General features: G+C 42.7%; 2 protein-coding genes across 9 annotated transcripts in view; one reads left to right on the top strand and one right to left on the bottom strand.

Annotated features, from left to right (window-relative positions):
* LOC123763130 (galactosylceramide sulfotransferase) overlaps positions 1-15397 on the bottom strand; it is a 31855-nt gene extending 16458 nt beyond the window's left edge. For 6 of the 8 annotated variants that reach the window (XM_069301265.1, XM_069301285.1, XM_069301273.1 and 3 more), the window contains exons 1-3: positions 6099-6237; positions 1046-1333; positions 171-283 (exon numbers count right to left, since the gene is read on the bottom strand). In XM_069301265.1, the coding sequence (XP_069157366.1) occupies positions 171-283; positions 1046-1084 (152 nt within the window). In that variant the 5' untranslated portion in view covers positions 1085-1333; positions 6099-6237. Of the gene's footprint in view, positions 1-170; positions 284-1045; positions 1334-6098; positions 6238-15004 lie in introns of those variants that run through there. The other 2 variants (XM_069301271.1, XM_069301267.1) reach the window with 2 other exon arrangements.
* LOC123763153 (gamma-interferon-inducible lysosomal thiol reductase) lies at positions 6042-9546 on the top strand. Its single transcript, XM_045750126.2, has 5 exons — positions 6042-6179; positions 6770-6925; positions 7191-7361; positions 7776-7922; positions 8707-9546. Exons 1-5 carry the CDS (start codon positions 6141-6143, stop codon positions 8884-8886), a joined length of 693 nt encoding a protein of 230 aa, XP_045606082.1. The 5' UTR covers positions 6042-6140; the 3' UTR covers positions 8887-9546.
* Positions 15398-16471: the final 1074 nt, after the last annotated feature.

Genomic DNA, 16471 nt, shown 5'->3' with positions numbered 1-16471 from the left:
CCCTGACGGAAAATATTCACAGACATATATTGGACCTAAACATATTACCTTAACAAAGAACATGTATGGGGTACGAAACGCACCAGAACGTGGAACGTTCCTGGACTTGGCATGTACATGGTCACTGAACGTTCCCAGACAAAGGAACACTGTTGAATTAGGGGACGCACCTGAGCATCAGGTTCTGCTGGTTAGTGAGGTTAAGCTGGAGGACGAGAGCCATGCTGCTGACGACACACAGCAGCACCAGCAGCTTCACCAGCATCGTCGGACCTGTGCTCTCCTGTCGCGAGACGACGACGACGACGACGACGACGAGGACGAGGGAGAAGATAAAGGAAGATTGGTGTAAAGGAGTGAAGAAAATCAGAAAAAAAGCTGGTAGAGAAAAGAATGATCATAAATAGGATAGGAAAGAGGGGAAGGGAGAGCAGGAAGAGAGGGAGAAGGAAAAAAGAGGTGGAAATAAGATGGAAAAAGAGGTGGAAATAAATAAGAGGAAATAAGAACAAGCGTAACACTACTCCCTGTACAAGTTCTTGGGATAGGTTGTTCTTTCCTATTCTTACATTGTTTAAGGATTTACAGTAATGTAATTAGATTATATAAATTCTTCTCTGAAGTTTAAATGTGAAAGTTTTCAAGCCTTACCTTGGGCTATCTACTAAGAGATCCACATGTAATAATTCTGTAAGAATGCCATAAATCACTTTAATTTGCATTAATTGCCTAGAATTATACGCTGTGACATAAACTTCAGCATTAATGATACTTGTGTTTACCTAATATACTCAAACTTATTTACAAATTATTTTGCCGAAAGTTTGAAGAATCAGTATATGCTAGCACGTATGTCGTATATACTGTATGTATGCACGTATGTATGCAAGTGCACGAATGTATGCACGTATATCAAAGGAATGAGTACTTTTGGATTATCTTTGTAGCGTTCTTAAACATGTGCAGTTAATTCCAGGTTGAAATATTGTGTTAAATGCATGAGGTCATTTTTCAACTCGAGAGGGAATACATTGAAGGCTCTCACCTTCTTTTTGATGACCTTCTGATCTTTCTTTTTGCTCATGTTGACCACCAAGAGCCGGGGACCTGGTACCACACATTCCTGGTGGGGTGGTGGATGTAGGGGCCGAGGTGAGGACACTGTTTCTTCCAGCAGAGTTCACCGTGCTGGTGAGTGGTGGTGTGGCCACTGCTCCTTCCAGCAGGGTTCACCGGGCTGGAAGGATGAAGGATGAAGGTCTGAGATGCGAGCAGGGCATCCTTCCAACACGGGTCATTGCATTTAGCGTTGTAGCAGCCACTTCTGCCTTGTCTGCAAAATACGTTCATGAATTTTAGATTTGTATTTATTGCAAGCATGATCGTGGGATATGTGCATTCACATTCGTATATAGTTGATACCACTCAGTATTCTTTAGTACCGTCTTTATACCAGAATAAAATAAACGGTCTTCTATGTTTATATCCTGTTTGTACGAGTCATGAGTCTCGCTGAACTTACCTTTATACAATATTCACAAATAGAACATCAATTTTGTGGGATCAAATCCTTATTGATGCAGATTCTGCAAACAAAATCAATACCTTCATCGCTCCCACTCCATAAAAATACGTTAAACACACACACACACACACACACACACACACACACACACACACACACACACACACACACACACACACACACACACACACACACACACACACGCGCGCGCGCATATGCGAGGCTGGCTAACATCAGAACGGCGTTCAGGAACCTGTGTAAGGAATCATTCAGAATCTTGTACACCACATATGTAAGACCAATCCTGGAGTATGCGGCCCCAGCGTGGAGCCCGTACCTTGTCAAGCACAAGACGAAGCTGGAAAAAGTCCAAAGGTATGCTACTAGACTAGTCCCAGAACTAAGAGGCATGAGTTATGAGGATAGGCTGCGGGAAATGCACCTTACGACACTGGAAGACAGAAGAGTAAGGGGGGACATGATCACAACCTACTAAATCCTCAGGGGAATCGACCGGGTAAACAAGGATAAACTATTCAACACTGGTGGTACGCGAACAAGGGACACAGGTGGAAACTGAGTACCCACATGAGCCACAAGGACGTTAGAAGGAACTTTTTCAGTGTCAGAGTAGTTAAACAGATGGCATGCATTAGGCAGTGATGTGGTGGAGGCTGACTCCATATACAGTTTCAAATGTAGATATGATAAAGCCCAGTAGGCTCAGGAATCTGTACACCAGTTGATTGACAGTTGAGAGGCGGGACCAAAGAGCCAAAGCTCAACCCCCGCAAGCACAAATAGGTGAGTATACACACACACACACACACACACACACACACACACACACACACACACACACACACAAACACACACACACACACACACACACACACACACACACACACACACACACACACACACACACACACACACACACACACACACACACACACACACACACACAAAAGAAATATATGTAGCAGACATAATAGAGGAAAAATAAATTGGTTAGAAAGGTGGGGTCCAAGAGCTAAAAGCTCGATTCTGCAGATAAAAATAAAAACAAATAGCAAATACTCACAAAATAAATGCAAAATCTGAACACAGTTTAAAGCACATCTAGACGATTCCTCAGACCCACAAATAATACACCTACTAAACTCCCGTCATCCATTCTTGTCAAGTATGAAGAACAAAAATTACATTTTCAACCATCGGTGATCAAGTATGTTTATTAAGACAAGAAAGAAATACATCTCAAAGGGATAGAGTAGCTTAGGCTATTTCTACCCCTCCCCCCCCCCCTCTCCCCCGCGCCAACGGTGTTACCAACTGAATCGAATGTGGCCTCTGTCCAACAGACCTACGGGTAGAATACTATCCCACGGTCAATGTGCTACTTTAATACATATTTATTTATATCATACGTTCCCATATGTGATAGCTCTTGCTGGCAATACAGCGCCTGAGAGGGGGTTATTACTGAGCAGGAACGACCTTATGGTTGTGTTCGTCTTCACCAAGGTTGCTGTGGTGATAAAAGGGTTGGGTGTTGGGGGGAGGAGTGCAATGTGGTTGACTGTGCATGTGACGCTGTCTTTGGTTATAACATTAATTGTGGTTTTGTTCAGGTTATTTATAATTGCTAGTGTGAGATATTTTTGCTGTCGATCTTGTAAGGAAAAGTTTTCAATTGCTTGAAGAGCAGACTTTGAATCTTGTTTTACTTTGTTGTTGTTTAAGATTTGCTACTTGGAATAAAAAGTTCCAAGTACCACGGACTATGGTGAGACCGTAGTGTTTTTTTTTTTTTTACTTACTGTGACTTGGTTACTGATTGAGGGTCAGTCACCAAGTGCAGTTGAGTTACTGATTGTGATAGGGTTACTGGCTGTGCTACGTGATTGGTTTACTGTTATACTGTGATCGGGTTACTGATTGTGGTATGTTTATTGACTGCAGTAATAGGCCTTTTGTCTCTGAGAACGGGAAACCATCTCGAATATTTTTATAATACCTAACATACACATAGAAAATTAAAATACGTGACAAGAATGTTCAAAATAAAGCTTTTAGTTAACTGGAGTTGATTTATTATAATGATTTTTTTGCTAAATTCAGTGTTCGTCAAAGAGAAATGTAATTACTGTCATAAGAGAACTGGACACAACCCGTCCTCAGCCTATGTTCATTCCATCTAGCGACCAACCCCAAAAAAATGTATTTATTAATTTTAACATGCAATATTTTTGAAATAGTAACACCTAAAACCATCCGTGCGTATCGATGAATCAGGAACATTTATATATAGGCTGACGAAAAAGTTCAAGCCAGGAATAATTTCCTAAACTCTACAAAATATTTGAATTTATATTTTGTTTGACTGAAAATGGTTATAATACCAGACGTTTTAGCCAAATATCCCTAGTTTACACCACTGGCTAAGCTACGAGAGGCAGAGGAGGTGTGCATGATAAGCATATCAATTATGACACTAGCTCACTACATATGTAAACTGTCTAACTTATAAACTTATAGGTCGGTTAAATTGATGATTTAATAATATACATTAAATTTTGTAACAAGTTTATCAAGACTGTAACTTGCTTAGGCAAATGAATTTCGGGGTTCAGTCCCTGAGCCTATTATGAACGTCTGTAACCTTTTCCACTACCGCCCACAGAATGGGTATGTGATGCATAATAAATGAACCAAACTGCCTGAAAATATAAATAAACATTTAAAATATTAAAAACAAAATTCCTTTAAAAAATAAGAAAAAATATGAACAAAATTCACAATACAGTTTTCTATTTACATTAATGAAAAATATTTTTAGCGTAATATGAAGTATAATAGTCCCATATCCCTTGTGGTTGAGTCATAAAGAGTTCTTTTCCCCCAGTTCTCCCTATCACGTGAAAGGATTTCCCAAGGTCCTTGGGACTTTGCCCAAGCGCCTTTATCAACATTACCATAGTTGAGTTTCATGGTACACGCTAACAACCCTGACCCCTCAGTTCACTGCCCAACTGATAGTCTTCGGGACTTTCCATAATTAAAAAAAAGGTTTCCAGATTTTCTGGTTGTAATGTGATGCAAATATAATCGAGTTCCATTTGTGTACCGCTGCCGGACTGACCATAGCTGTGGCTGTTGAGTATACCTCGGACCATTTACAACCCTAGAGAAACGTATGATTATTATGAGTAAGGTCCGAAGTTCTTTGTGTGAGTGTATATTGACCTCGTGGAAGTTCTCCACGCCAGTCAGGTGTGTGTGGGGGTGATTGATGTCCGCTCGTGTGTTCCCACAGGTGAGGGCCGACTCACCTGTGAGACCATTGCCACATGTTGTTTCCCAACTCTTCCTCAACTCTCTTAGACATTATGCAAGAAGCAAGATACAACAGCTAGATATTGCGACTAAATAATTTTCACTCGAGGAGAAAACAAAATATAGATTGGGGGGGGGGGAGTTCATGTATTGTCCCTCGTGTGTGTATACTCACCTATTTGTGCTTGCAGGGTTGAGCTCTGGCTCTTTGGTCCCGCCTCTCAACTTGTCAATCAACTGATGTACAGGTTCCTGAGCCTACTGGGCTCTATCATATCTATACTTGAAACTGTGTATGGAGTCAGCCTCCACCACATCACTTCCTAGTGCATTCCATTTGTCAACCACTCTGACACTAAAAAAGTTCTTTCTAATATCTCTGTGGCTCATTTGGGCACTCAATTTCCACCTGTGTCCTCTAGTGCGTGTGCCCCTTGTGTTAAATAGCCTGCCTATTGTGTGTGTGTGTGTGTGTGTGTGTTTGTGTGTGTGTGTGTGTGTGTGTGTGTGTGTGTGTGTGTGTGTGTGTGTGTGTGTGTGTGTGTGTGTGTGTGTGTGTGTGTGTGTGTGTGTGTGTGTGTGTGTGTATGTGTGTGTGTGTGTGTTTAGGTACTGCGTCGGTGCTGGTGGCATCATATCAGGCTTCCAAATATACACATATGCACATGTATAACACGTGGGTGCGAAGACACGTGCAGACAAGTGCGATCGAAGACACGTGCGTGCGAAGACATGTGCGTGCGAAGACACGCAGACACGTGCAGAGAGGAGTTTATGCACATTGACTGGCACAGACAGTTTACTCTCTTTAAGTGAGCTTAAAGACAAATGAGTTAAACTGGCACCGTGTTCTTAGTGACGGTATGAGGGGGGGGGAAGAATGGCAAATTGACGTGTGTAGGATAGAGATGGTAGGGGTGATAGGAAGGGATAAAGGAGGCTGATACGGTAAGTGGCTTTTGAGAGGGAAGCTAGAGTAAGGACAGGGGTCCCAGATGCAGGCTACGAGGCTGACTAAGGCAAGTAGGTGTCTTAGACAATGAATAGAGAGGATAGGCTACGGGAGTAGCCTATCCACACATACACCCTTCTTTACTGAGCCTGGAGGGGTGCAATAATAAAAAAAGAGGGGTTGGTGGTGAAGATGGAGGATGTATGACAAGAGGGGTGAAGATAGGGTATGGGAGGAGATATAGAGGGGATGGGGAGCGTGTGATATAGCTGTATAAAATACCGTGAGAGAGCCGCTAGGCGTCAGTCCACTTCAACCACCAACATGAGGACCTCGCTGCTCGTCCTCGCCGGCCTCGCTGCGGTAAATACAATCAACACACTTGTGGGGGATTTGCTTTTAAACTAGCTGACTTAGCTTGAGTTTAAATAGGTGTGGGAGTGCTTGTGCCTGGCTCTGCCCAACTGTCCTCCTTCCACTCACAAATCTCCTGCGGATAGAAATTGACTAACCTTACAATTCAGTTAGCTACGAGCTATTTATGTCCGTGCCACCTCTTGGGTGGCTTTATCTTCATTAATCAATCAATTCAGTTAAGAATGTGTTAAATATACCAATTTACAACACCCTTAAATAAGGCTTCTGTCATTTGTCAACACACAATTGTTTAATAGATAATAGAACAATACTTAAAAATTGGCACGAGCCTATTTTTGGAGTCTCGACCCACTAATAACAGCTCCTTCTTATATACTAAATAAAGACACAGTTAAATTAGTCAAAACAACCTGTACTCTCTGCTAAGCTTTATATTTGTTGAAGAGTTTTTCACCCCCTCCCCTCGACCCATCTCTTTCCCTTCGTCCCTCCCACTCCCCTAGTCCCACCCCTTCCCTTGTCCTACCCCCCTCTAATAAAATGCAAAATATTTACGGCATTCTTATTGCCTGCAGGTGCTGGCTCAGGATCCTGCCCCGGTGAAGATCGACCTGTACTATGAGACGCTGTGCCCCTACAGCATCGACTTTGTGACCACCCAGCTGTACCCGACATGGACTATCCTCAGTGATATTATGGAGGTTGAACTCTTCCCCTTTGGTAACGCCAACGTGAGTATTGACCAGAGTCCTGCTCTTGTCAGTTAAATATATACCAATTTGAGTATACTAATACACGAATTGCAGTATATCAGTGAACATGTTTCACAATACCAGTATATATGAGTTACAGTATACCAGTACAATGGGATTCCAGTATACTAGCACAAGAGTTGCACTTTACTAATACAGTATTGTAATATAGCAGTAATGTAGAGGGGGTTTGCATGCGCTAGTTCGGGTTGCTAACACGTTCACATGGTGTACCGGGAGGCAGTACGAACAGGATGGTGACGGGTGGACCTTCACCTGTCAACACGGAGATGGGGAGTGCCACGGGAATATGATCCACGCATGCGCAAAGGACCACTTCAAGGACATCAACATCGAGATGGAGTTCGTCAATTGCCTCCTGTCGGCAGACTACCCGCCCAACGCCGGAGCCACGGTGAGACCTTTGTCCTCGAACTCAGTCCCACCTCCGTCCCACCTACATCCCTACTTCGTCACCCATACTTAACATGTATCTAATTCTGAGTTATAAATCTAAGTGTTCTTTATGTTCTTATTCTAGTTTCTATGTTAAGTCGTCTTCTTCTAATTTGTTACGTGAAGTGTTACTCTTGCCAAGCGTAATTAAATTATAATTTGTTCTTTTCCTGATTGCTATTCTAATTCAAATCTTCATTCAATTTAAATTTCCGATTCTGAATAAATGTTGTCATTTCCAAAGTGTTTTTAGAATAATTATTTCCATTTTAATTCCATATCTAATTATCCTTCCAGTTATATACACAATTCCAGTATACATTATATTTAAGACGTAGTTACTGCTATTGCTGACTGTGCCGGTATCCTGCAGTGCGCAGCGCAGGTCGGGCAGGACTGGGCGCCTCTGGACGAGTGCGTGAGCTCCCTGGAAGGCCAGAACTTGCTGCACGACGTCGCTCTCCAGCAGGAAAAGCTCGACCCCACCCTCTACTTCGTACCCTGGATCATCGTCAACGACGTGAGTCACTGACCGCCTCCATTGATGCCGTAGACTCTCTAAGACTCCCGTAGATTCCTGTAGATTTCCGTAGACTCTCGTAGACAGGTGTAGAGCAGACAGCCACCAGGGCAGGAGACAGGCCCCTCGCTCGGTTACACCCAGGACTTTCCTTACACACAAGTTCAAGTTCAAGTATATTTATTGAGACAAGAAAATATACATCTCAAAGGGATAGAGTAGCTTAGGCTATTTCTAACCCCTCCCCCCCCCTCCCTTACACACTCCTCACCCCTGAAACTGATTTCCCATTTTCTATCAGTCACTAATCTATTCTCCCCCAACTCTAATTTATTAAACATGCTAATAATAATAATAATAATAATAATAATAATAATAATAATAATAATAATAAAATTGAACGCATATTTACTATGCTAATTTTTCTACTGCTAATCATATCCAATATAATTAGCAGTAGAAAAAATAATAAGCAGTAGAAATTATAATTAGCAGTATAAATTACTATTAGCAGTAAAAATAATAATTAGCAGTATAAATTATAATTAACAGTAGCAATAATAATTAGCAGTAGAAATTATTATTAGCAGTAGAAATCGTAATTAACAGTAGAAATTATAATTAACAGTAGAAATTATAATTAGCAGTAGCAATAATTATTAACAGTAGCAATAATAATTAGCAGTAGAAATTATAAATAGCAGTAGAAATAATAGTAATACTTGTAGTAAGAGTACTAGCAGTAGTCACAGTTGTGGATGTAACTGTTTCTCCCGGTGTTCAGGTGTTCAACGAGGATACGGTGACAGATTGCCAGGAAGACCTGAAAAAGGTTGTGTGTGAGACGTACACAGGCCCCACACCCGACGCCTGCGCCTCTCTCAAGCCCACAGAGCCTCGCTCAGCCCACGTCAACAAGGCCGCCGCCCCACGCTTTGCTGTCAGAGTTTCCAAGAGGCCTTAGGCTTCCCTCCCATCCTGCGCTATTCGACACTCTTTCCTGAAACGCTGTGCGTATTAGTGACTTTAGGCATAGTATGTACTAGCTCTATCTAGGAATCAAACATTATGTTTGTAACTTTTTACAAGAATAAACGTGATGTACTATTACCTGAGTAAACATTATTTAGCTATCTATCTATCCTAGTCCCTAAATGCCTTACATTTCAGGCCTAAGACAGTCCCACCTACCTTGACCACCCTTGCTTGAGAAGAACCTCCAGTTCCTGCCTACCCTTCCCACCATTAGTCTAGGTATTGAAAGATGAACGTTTCTGAAAATAAGCATGACCACCTCTCCTAAGGTGTTTCCCAAGATATAACATATACACTATCTAGCTTGTCTTATTAATAACCAATGCAAACGCTCCATGCGGTGAGTTTGATACCCGATAGCTCATGGCTAGGACACTAGCAGGTGTATGGTGCCAAAAAGAAGTTCATCATATTCTAATTAATCTAGTTAAACCCTCGGTATTTACATTGACAGGGAAGGGGGAGAGGGGCATGATAAACATAGACTCGCCCTTAACCTCAGAGTATTCCAAGTTGCAACTGTGCGCAATACCATGCTTAAAAGAACTGTATGCAAATATAATTTGTTGAATAAAGTCAGTGAAACTGTCACGGTACCTTTATATGATTTCCTTATTGAAATAGCACGCAAAGAGAAGCTGTTATACTGCTTCAGTGAAATGATAAATGACACTGACATGAAGCACTTGCCATAAAGAAAACGCTAAGTCAGTACGATTATATAGCACTCGGAACGGATATGAGGATAGGGATTTGGGATAGGACGGAGGAAAGGAATGGCGTCCAACCACTTGGACGGTCGGGGACACTTGAACGTGATATGAGGACAGTGAAGAAACGGTGGCCAACCACGGTGGCCATCAAAGACTTCACGTTACTTATGTCATCTGCAGCAAACAGTAAAGACACTAGCTTCGTTCAGACACGTAGAAAACAGAACGACCAGTTGTATTATAATGCTCTTCATGCGTGACTAATCAATAATCTTGCATGCATGCATCCTACAGCAGTAATACGTGTATCATATAGTAATCATACATAAGGCATCATATAGTAATCATACATAAGGCATCATATAGTAATCATACATAAGGCATCATATAGTAATCATACATAAGGCATCATATAGTAATCATACATGCGTGCACCATACACTAATCATTTAAAATAACATTCTATGAACATATCAATTCATGAGAATTAGAAGATTAGAATATATGAGAGCTAAACCACACACCAGGAGATGAGACGACGACGTTTCGGTCCGTCCTAGACAAGCCACAATCGGCTTGATAATGGTCCAGGACGGACCGAAAAGTCGTCGTCTCCTCATCTTCCCTGTGGTTTAATTCTCATATCTTCAAGCCACGTTATGTTGACGCATCGTCTGCATGATTAAATATACTCCATATTCCTCTATGTAAACGCAAGGCTGGACAACGTGGAAACCAATGTGTAACAGACTTAATAAAATTATATGGAATAAAATTATATGGTAAGTAGCTGAAAATACGACAGGGAAAAGATGGATAGGTAGAGTGTCAGAATACCTACCTTTCCTTTCAAATATCAACTATTAAGAAAAGAAATTAGATATATTAATTTACCACATTATGATTTTATTAGTTTCTCAGGTATAAATTATCTCAATTATTTATATCAGTGGTATTATCCTACGAGCTTTTTTCCTACAAGTGATTTTAGATTTATTGTTTTTACGTCTAACATTATTTGCGTTAGTTAGTTTCTACTTCTGACATAATAAAATTACCATTGTGCCCATGAGAGTTTTAAATCTTATGTTAAACCTTAAAACAACCCAGGTTGCTGCGCACACGACTTTTTGAACAACCCTGGTTGTTGTGCATAGCTGAATGGTTTAGGAGAAACTGGGGCTGACCATAATGGTACCTCCCCACCAGTCACTGCAAAATTTCATGAGGCTACCCCCAAGCGTCTGGACTTCAACCTTGGACAAACATTCTGTTATATAGATAGGTTCAAGAGCGTATCACTCCACGAAGGCGTACCGAAATCCTCTTCGAAACACAATCGAACTTCCCAAGGATGCAACTCACAACGGTTGTCTAACGCCTAGGTACATATTTGTTGCTAGGCGAACAGAGGATTTAGGTGACAGGAAATATTGGCCAAACGCTTCTGTCCTGTTATGGGACTCGAATCCGTTGCCTTTCAGCTGTGGCTTAACTGATCTTACCACTACGCCTTAAAAGGTTTTAAAGAGAAAATTCTGTCCTTTCTCTCAGATTTCTATCGTTAAGTAGTATATTAATTCTCCGTGGTGTAGTGGTAAGATACTCGCCTGGCGTTCCGCGAGCGCTATGTCATGGGTTCGTATCCTGGTCGGGGAGGATTTACTGGGCGCAATTCCTTAACTGTAGCCTCTGTTTAACGCAACAGTAAAATGTGTACTTGGATGAAAAAACGATTCTTCGCGGCGGGGATCGTATTCCAGGGACCTGCCCGAAACTCTACGCGTACTAGTGGCTGTACAAGAATGTAACAACTCTTGTATATATCAAAAAAAAAAATCCTAATATAGTAATTCACTCTAATACACATAGTGTATTAGATACATTTACCATATAATTAGATCTTCAGTTAGAAATCATCTCAGTAAATTTCACCGCCAATATTATCCTCAGATTGATTTTAGACTCATTGTTTCTAAATCTAATATAATTTATTCTTATTTCAAGTTTTAGGACATCCACTCTGTCTGTCTACGTTCCAGTATTGTCTATTTCTACAAATGTTCCAACTACAATGCTGGATACATGGGTAGTTCTATCAGGAACTTTAAGATGCGGATACTGGAACACATGGAGAATCAAAGAGCCGAAGCTCAACCTCCCCGCAAGCACAACTAGGCGAGTACAGGAGCTATTCAAGAAATAGTTTACCCTTGAACAAACCCCCAGACCGATATCAGAAATTTAGGAACATTTATATTTTCTAACCATTTGATTGTAGACTCTGACTATAAAATTGTAAATAATCGCTGCGGCTCCTTTGAGTTTAGATAAATGGAGTTAATGTACAGTATATTCAAAAGTTTTGCCTTTTCTTAAATAAATATAACTGTTTCACACAGTTGTATTCTAATCTAATGCTGATTTTTATAGTTACCCCTATTTTAATATCTGACGGATTGAATAACGTTTACAAAGCTTTGTTTTCTTATTTTTTATTTAACCTAGTTAATTTTTTAAAGTTATTTATTATATTTTATTGTTGTTAGAGATTTTAAAGTTTCTTTCTTGTTTTTTGTATTATTTATTAGGTATTTTCATAATTTGTTATTGTTTGGTAATTCTTAAGAATAAATTTAAATATGTATATGTGGTAAAGTTTTAAGGTTAGGTACATTATAACGATAAGTTATTGCGTGAATGAAAAGGCTTTGTGAATTCGGCATTCATCGTCTTGTATTTGGAGACAATTTAATCTGAGTATTTTGTTGGTTGCTAATTCGTTTAATGTTAACCTGTTAATGGTTGGCTGTATACTTGTTTATGGTCAGAATTAGGAAGGGAACAGTACTTTGTCAGTTATTCATTGTGCGCAGTTCAACAGTTACACCATGGTCACATTTGTCAAAAGCTGTCACGAAGTCCGTCTACATTACATCGGCGTTTTGCTTCTCTTCCATGGCATCAGAGGCCATGACATTCCGGTCTAGCGATTGTGAGACAGGAGTGTCCTTCCGTAAACCCATGTTAGCCAGGGTTATGTAACGTTGTGATCGTACTTTTTCAGCACTTGCAAAGAATTTTTTGGCTTTATTGCTATCCGTCAAAAAAACATCTAGAATTTTATTCGCTTTTGCTTTACTGCCTCATTTGTTATTAGGTATAAAGTGACGCCAGCAATAATGCTAAGACTCGAGTATTCAGGAAAAATACCCACACAAGTGCATATATTCATTGTCAGGGTAAACCAAAAAAATGCATTTATTTCGTCAGATATGCTGTTGATATGCATTCTTTTATATTTAAACCAGAATTAAAAAGCCTCACCCAAATTTAAATACGTCAATTAATTCTCAAATCATCCTAATTTGTGTAAAACTTGACACGTATTAAATAATTATAGTAGTCATTAAGTGCATTTGAATATTTCGACATTTAGAAACAATACCGTGAAGATACAGCTAAAAAAAAAAACTGCCAAATCGTACGCGATGAGCCTTGGTAACTAGGGCACGTCAGACGGTACTCCCAAACAATCATGAACTACTCGCTCCACCTTCTCCAACAAAACCAAGAGATTTTCCTCCTCAGGGAGCAACACGTTGTCTTGCATAGTCCCTCCCCCCAACCCTGTAATCATGACACACTAGCCTACAACAGTTGCAGTGTTCTGCTGTAGCCTCTGTTCACCCAGCAGTAAATGGGTACCTGGTTGTTTAACGATTTGGCGGGTCGTATTGCCGGGGAAAATTAGGATTAAGGACCTGCCCGAAATGCTATGCGTGCTTTACAAGAATGTAAGAACTCTTGTATATATAAATAAAAAAAGTGGTAAATACGGTCGCTACGCTTGTATTGTTGGCTGACACATCTCTCATTTACCCGGAGGGAAATCAATAGAGGTGTTTTAACAAGCAGATATCATGCAACCGTTCTACAGTACAGTGTAATGTGTCTGTATAATTTTAGAGTATATTTATCCAGTGTAATGAATTTGTAATTGTTAAAAGACAAAGTTTCTCAGCACTTTACAAAGATAAATAGAAACCAGATGGTAAATGGAACGGGTACGTGGTACAGTGCCCAGTGCACGCGGTACAGTGCCCCCAGTGTCTCTGCATGCGGTACAGTGCCCCCAGCGTCTCTGCATGCGGTACAGTGCCCCCAGCGTCTCTCTGCATGCGGTACAGTGCCCCCAGCGCCTCTCTGCATGCGGTACAGTGCCCCAGCTCCTTCCTGCACGCGGTACAGTGCCCCCAGCGCCTCCCTGGACGCGGTACAGTGCCTCCAGCGCCTCCCTGGACGCGGTACAGTGCCCCCAGCGCCTCCCTGGACGCGGTACAGTGCCCCCAGCGTCTCTCTGCATGCGGTACAGTGCCCCCAGCGTCTCTCTGCATGCGGTACAGTGCCCCCAGCGCCTCTCTGCATGCGGTACAGTGCCCCCAGCGCCTCTCTGCATGCGGTACAGTGCCCCCAGCGCCTCTCTGCATGCGGTACAGTGCCCCAGCTCCTTCCTGGACGCGGTACAGTGCCCCCAGCGCCTCCCTGGACGCGGTACAGTGCCCCCAGCGCCTCCCTGGACGCGGTACAGTGCCCCCAGCGCCTCTCTGCATGTGGTACAGTGCCCCCAGCACCACCATGCACGCGGTACAGTGCCCCCAGCACCACCATGCACGCGGTACAGTGCCCCCAGCACCACCATGCACGCGGTACAGTGCCCCCAGCACCACCATGCACGCGGTACAGTGCCCCCAGCACCACCATGCACGCGGTACAGTGCCCCCAGCACCACCATGCACGCGGTACAGTGCCCCCAGCACCACCATGCACGCGGTACAGTGCCCCCAGCACCACCATGCACGCGGTACAGTGCCCCCAGCACCACCATGCACGCGGTACAGTGCCCCCAGCACCACCATGCACGCGGTACAGTACCCTTAGCGCCTCCCTGCACGCGGTACAGTGCCCCCAGCATGTGGCACTGGCTTCACACTATTTTCTTTCACATTGTTTCATCCCGCTATTAGAAGTACAACCGTAAGTGTGCGTGTACACATGCACACACACACACACACACACGCGTACATCTCGTCCTTAAGTGCACACTAATATGTATACCAATTTGCTCTCAATCTGTACGACACGACACACACCCGTGTCTTGCATTATACAATAACATGGTGTGGCCGACCTCCGGGAGATACGACGCAGTCTTCTCGCTGGCGGCCAACGTGACTGGTGCGGCAAGCACTCTCCTCCCTTCCCTTCTTAATTGACGCTTACTAAGCTTTTTCAAACCCTAGACACAAGGCAGAATTTCCCCAGGCGTTTTACCTGAGAGTGAGCACAACAGGAGAGCTTCTGATTGTGTGTGTGTGTTCCACTTGAGAGGAGGATTGTGGGACGGTTAGAGAGCAGATGCACTAGCAGATATCTTAATGAATCCTTCCACTGATGTTTATCACATGTCCTTGCTAAGGATCTGTCTTTCTGTCACACACGCGAGATGCTTTTATTTATTTTGTTCGTTGTACTGTGTGGGAGGCATTGGGTGTAGGGGGGAGAGGTGGTGACGAGGGTGGCGGTGAGGCGCTGTGTCTGCGTCAATACTGTGGAGGCGGTGGCGGCCAGCTGGACCAGGCGTGGTGCTCGCGCCCGCGCACACAAGCACAGGGCGCACACAAGCACACGCCCACCACCCCTGTCGCCGACGCCGCCACCCCCCAACCCCCCCTGTCGCCGACGCCGCCACCTCCCCCCCTGTCACCGCCGCCGACACCACCCTTTCCCCTGTCGCCGCCGCCGACACCCTCCCCCCCCCCTATCCCCGCCGCCAACCCAGGTTCTGACGCCTGCAATTCCATACTTATAAAGAATTACAAAGTACCAGTAGCACAACCGCTCAGTGTAGTATGGGAAAAAGCTTGGATAAATGTGAGATACCGGAAGCACTTAAATCGGCATACATAGCCCCAAGGACGGTAGCAAATCATTGGCAAAAACTATAGACCGGTCGCACTAATATATCACACATGAAGTTTTCGAAGAAATTATTAGGAGTCAAATCTCCAGTTGTATGGGTAACAATGAGTTTCACAACTCAGGTCAACAGATTTAGAGCGGGACGAACCTGCCTTTCGCAGTTACACTCCGCCATGACACAATCACGGAAGCATTAGAAGAAAAACAAAATGCAGGTGTTTATGTACACGGACTTTACAGAGGCATTTCATAAGTGTGACCACGGAGTGATAGCCCATAAAATGAGATGAATGGAATAACAGGTTTTTGTTAAGCAATGGCTAATCAAATCAAATTAAGTTCAAGCACATTGAAAAGTTCTGTACCTCAGAGCACAGTCCTTGCACCGATTCTTTTTATCATTCTCATATCAGATATAGATAATAACATGTCAGTTTTGTCATCCTTTGCAGATAATACAATAATTACCATTAAAATTACTATTATAGAAGACACCATTTGTACTTGAAACATTCCCCAGAATGTGGCCCCCAGTGCCCCCGTTCCTTACCATTCCTTACTCTGATACTCATACTCTGAATGAGCCCATTCCACAATCTGCGACCATTGTCAGCGTCGTTCAGCAAACATTTTAGGCAACAAACTGCGCTCTTAAAAATTACCTTTCCCCTTGGCCTTCCTTCTACTGCCGTAATAGGGAAACGGCTCTGGCTAGACTGCATTTCGATCACACACACTTAAATTATGTGCACTTAATGGAACAATGCCCTGCTCGTTTTTTCTGAACTGCAATGTTCCACTTACAGTTGTGCACCACTT

The sequence above is a fragment of the Procambarus clarkii genome, chromosome 5 (genome assembly GCF_040958095.1).
Source record: "Procambarus clarkii isolate CNS0578487 chromosome 5, FALCON_Pclarkii_2.0, whole genome shotgun sequence".
Lineage (NCBI taxonomy): Eukaryota > Metazoa > Arthropoda > Malacostraca > Decapoda > Cambaridae > Procambarus > Procambarus clarkii.
The sequence above is the reverse complement of the archived record's forward strand: the minus strand, read 5'-3'. Positions and strand labels throughout refer to the sequence as shown.

Coding starts and splice junctions, on each gene's coding strand:
- LOC123763153 (XM_045750126.2), top strand. CDS start 6,141: ATGAGGACCTCGCTGCTCGTCCTCGCCGGCCTCGCTGCG. Junction 6,926..7,190: donor TCCCCTTTGGTAACGCCAAC/GTGAGTATTGAC, acceptor ACCGGGAGGCAG/TACGAACAGGATGGTGACGG. Junction 7,362..7,775: donor CGCCCAACGCCGGAGCCACG/GTGAGACCTTTG, acceptor GGTATCCTGCAG/TGCGCAGCGCAGGTCGGGCA.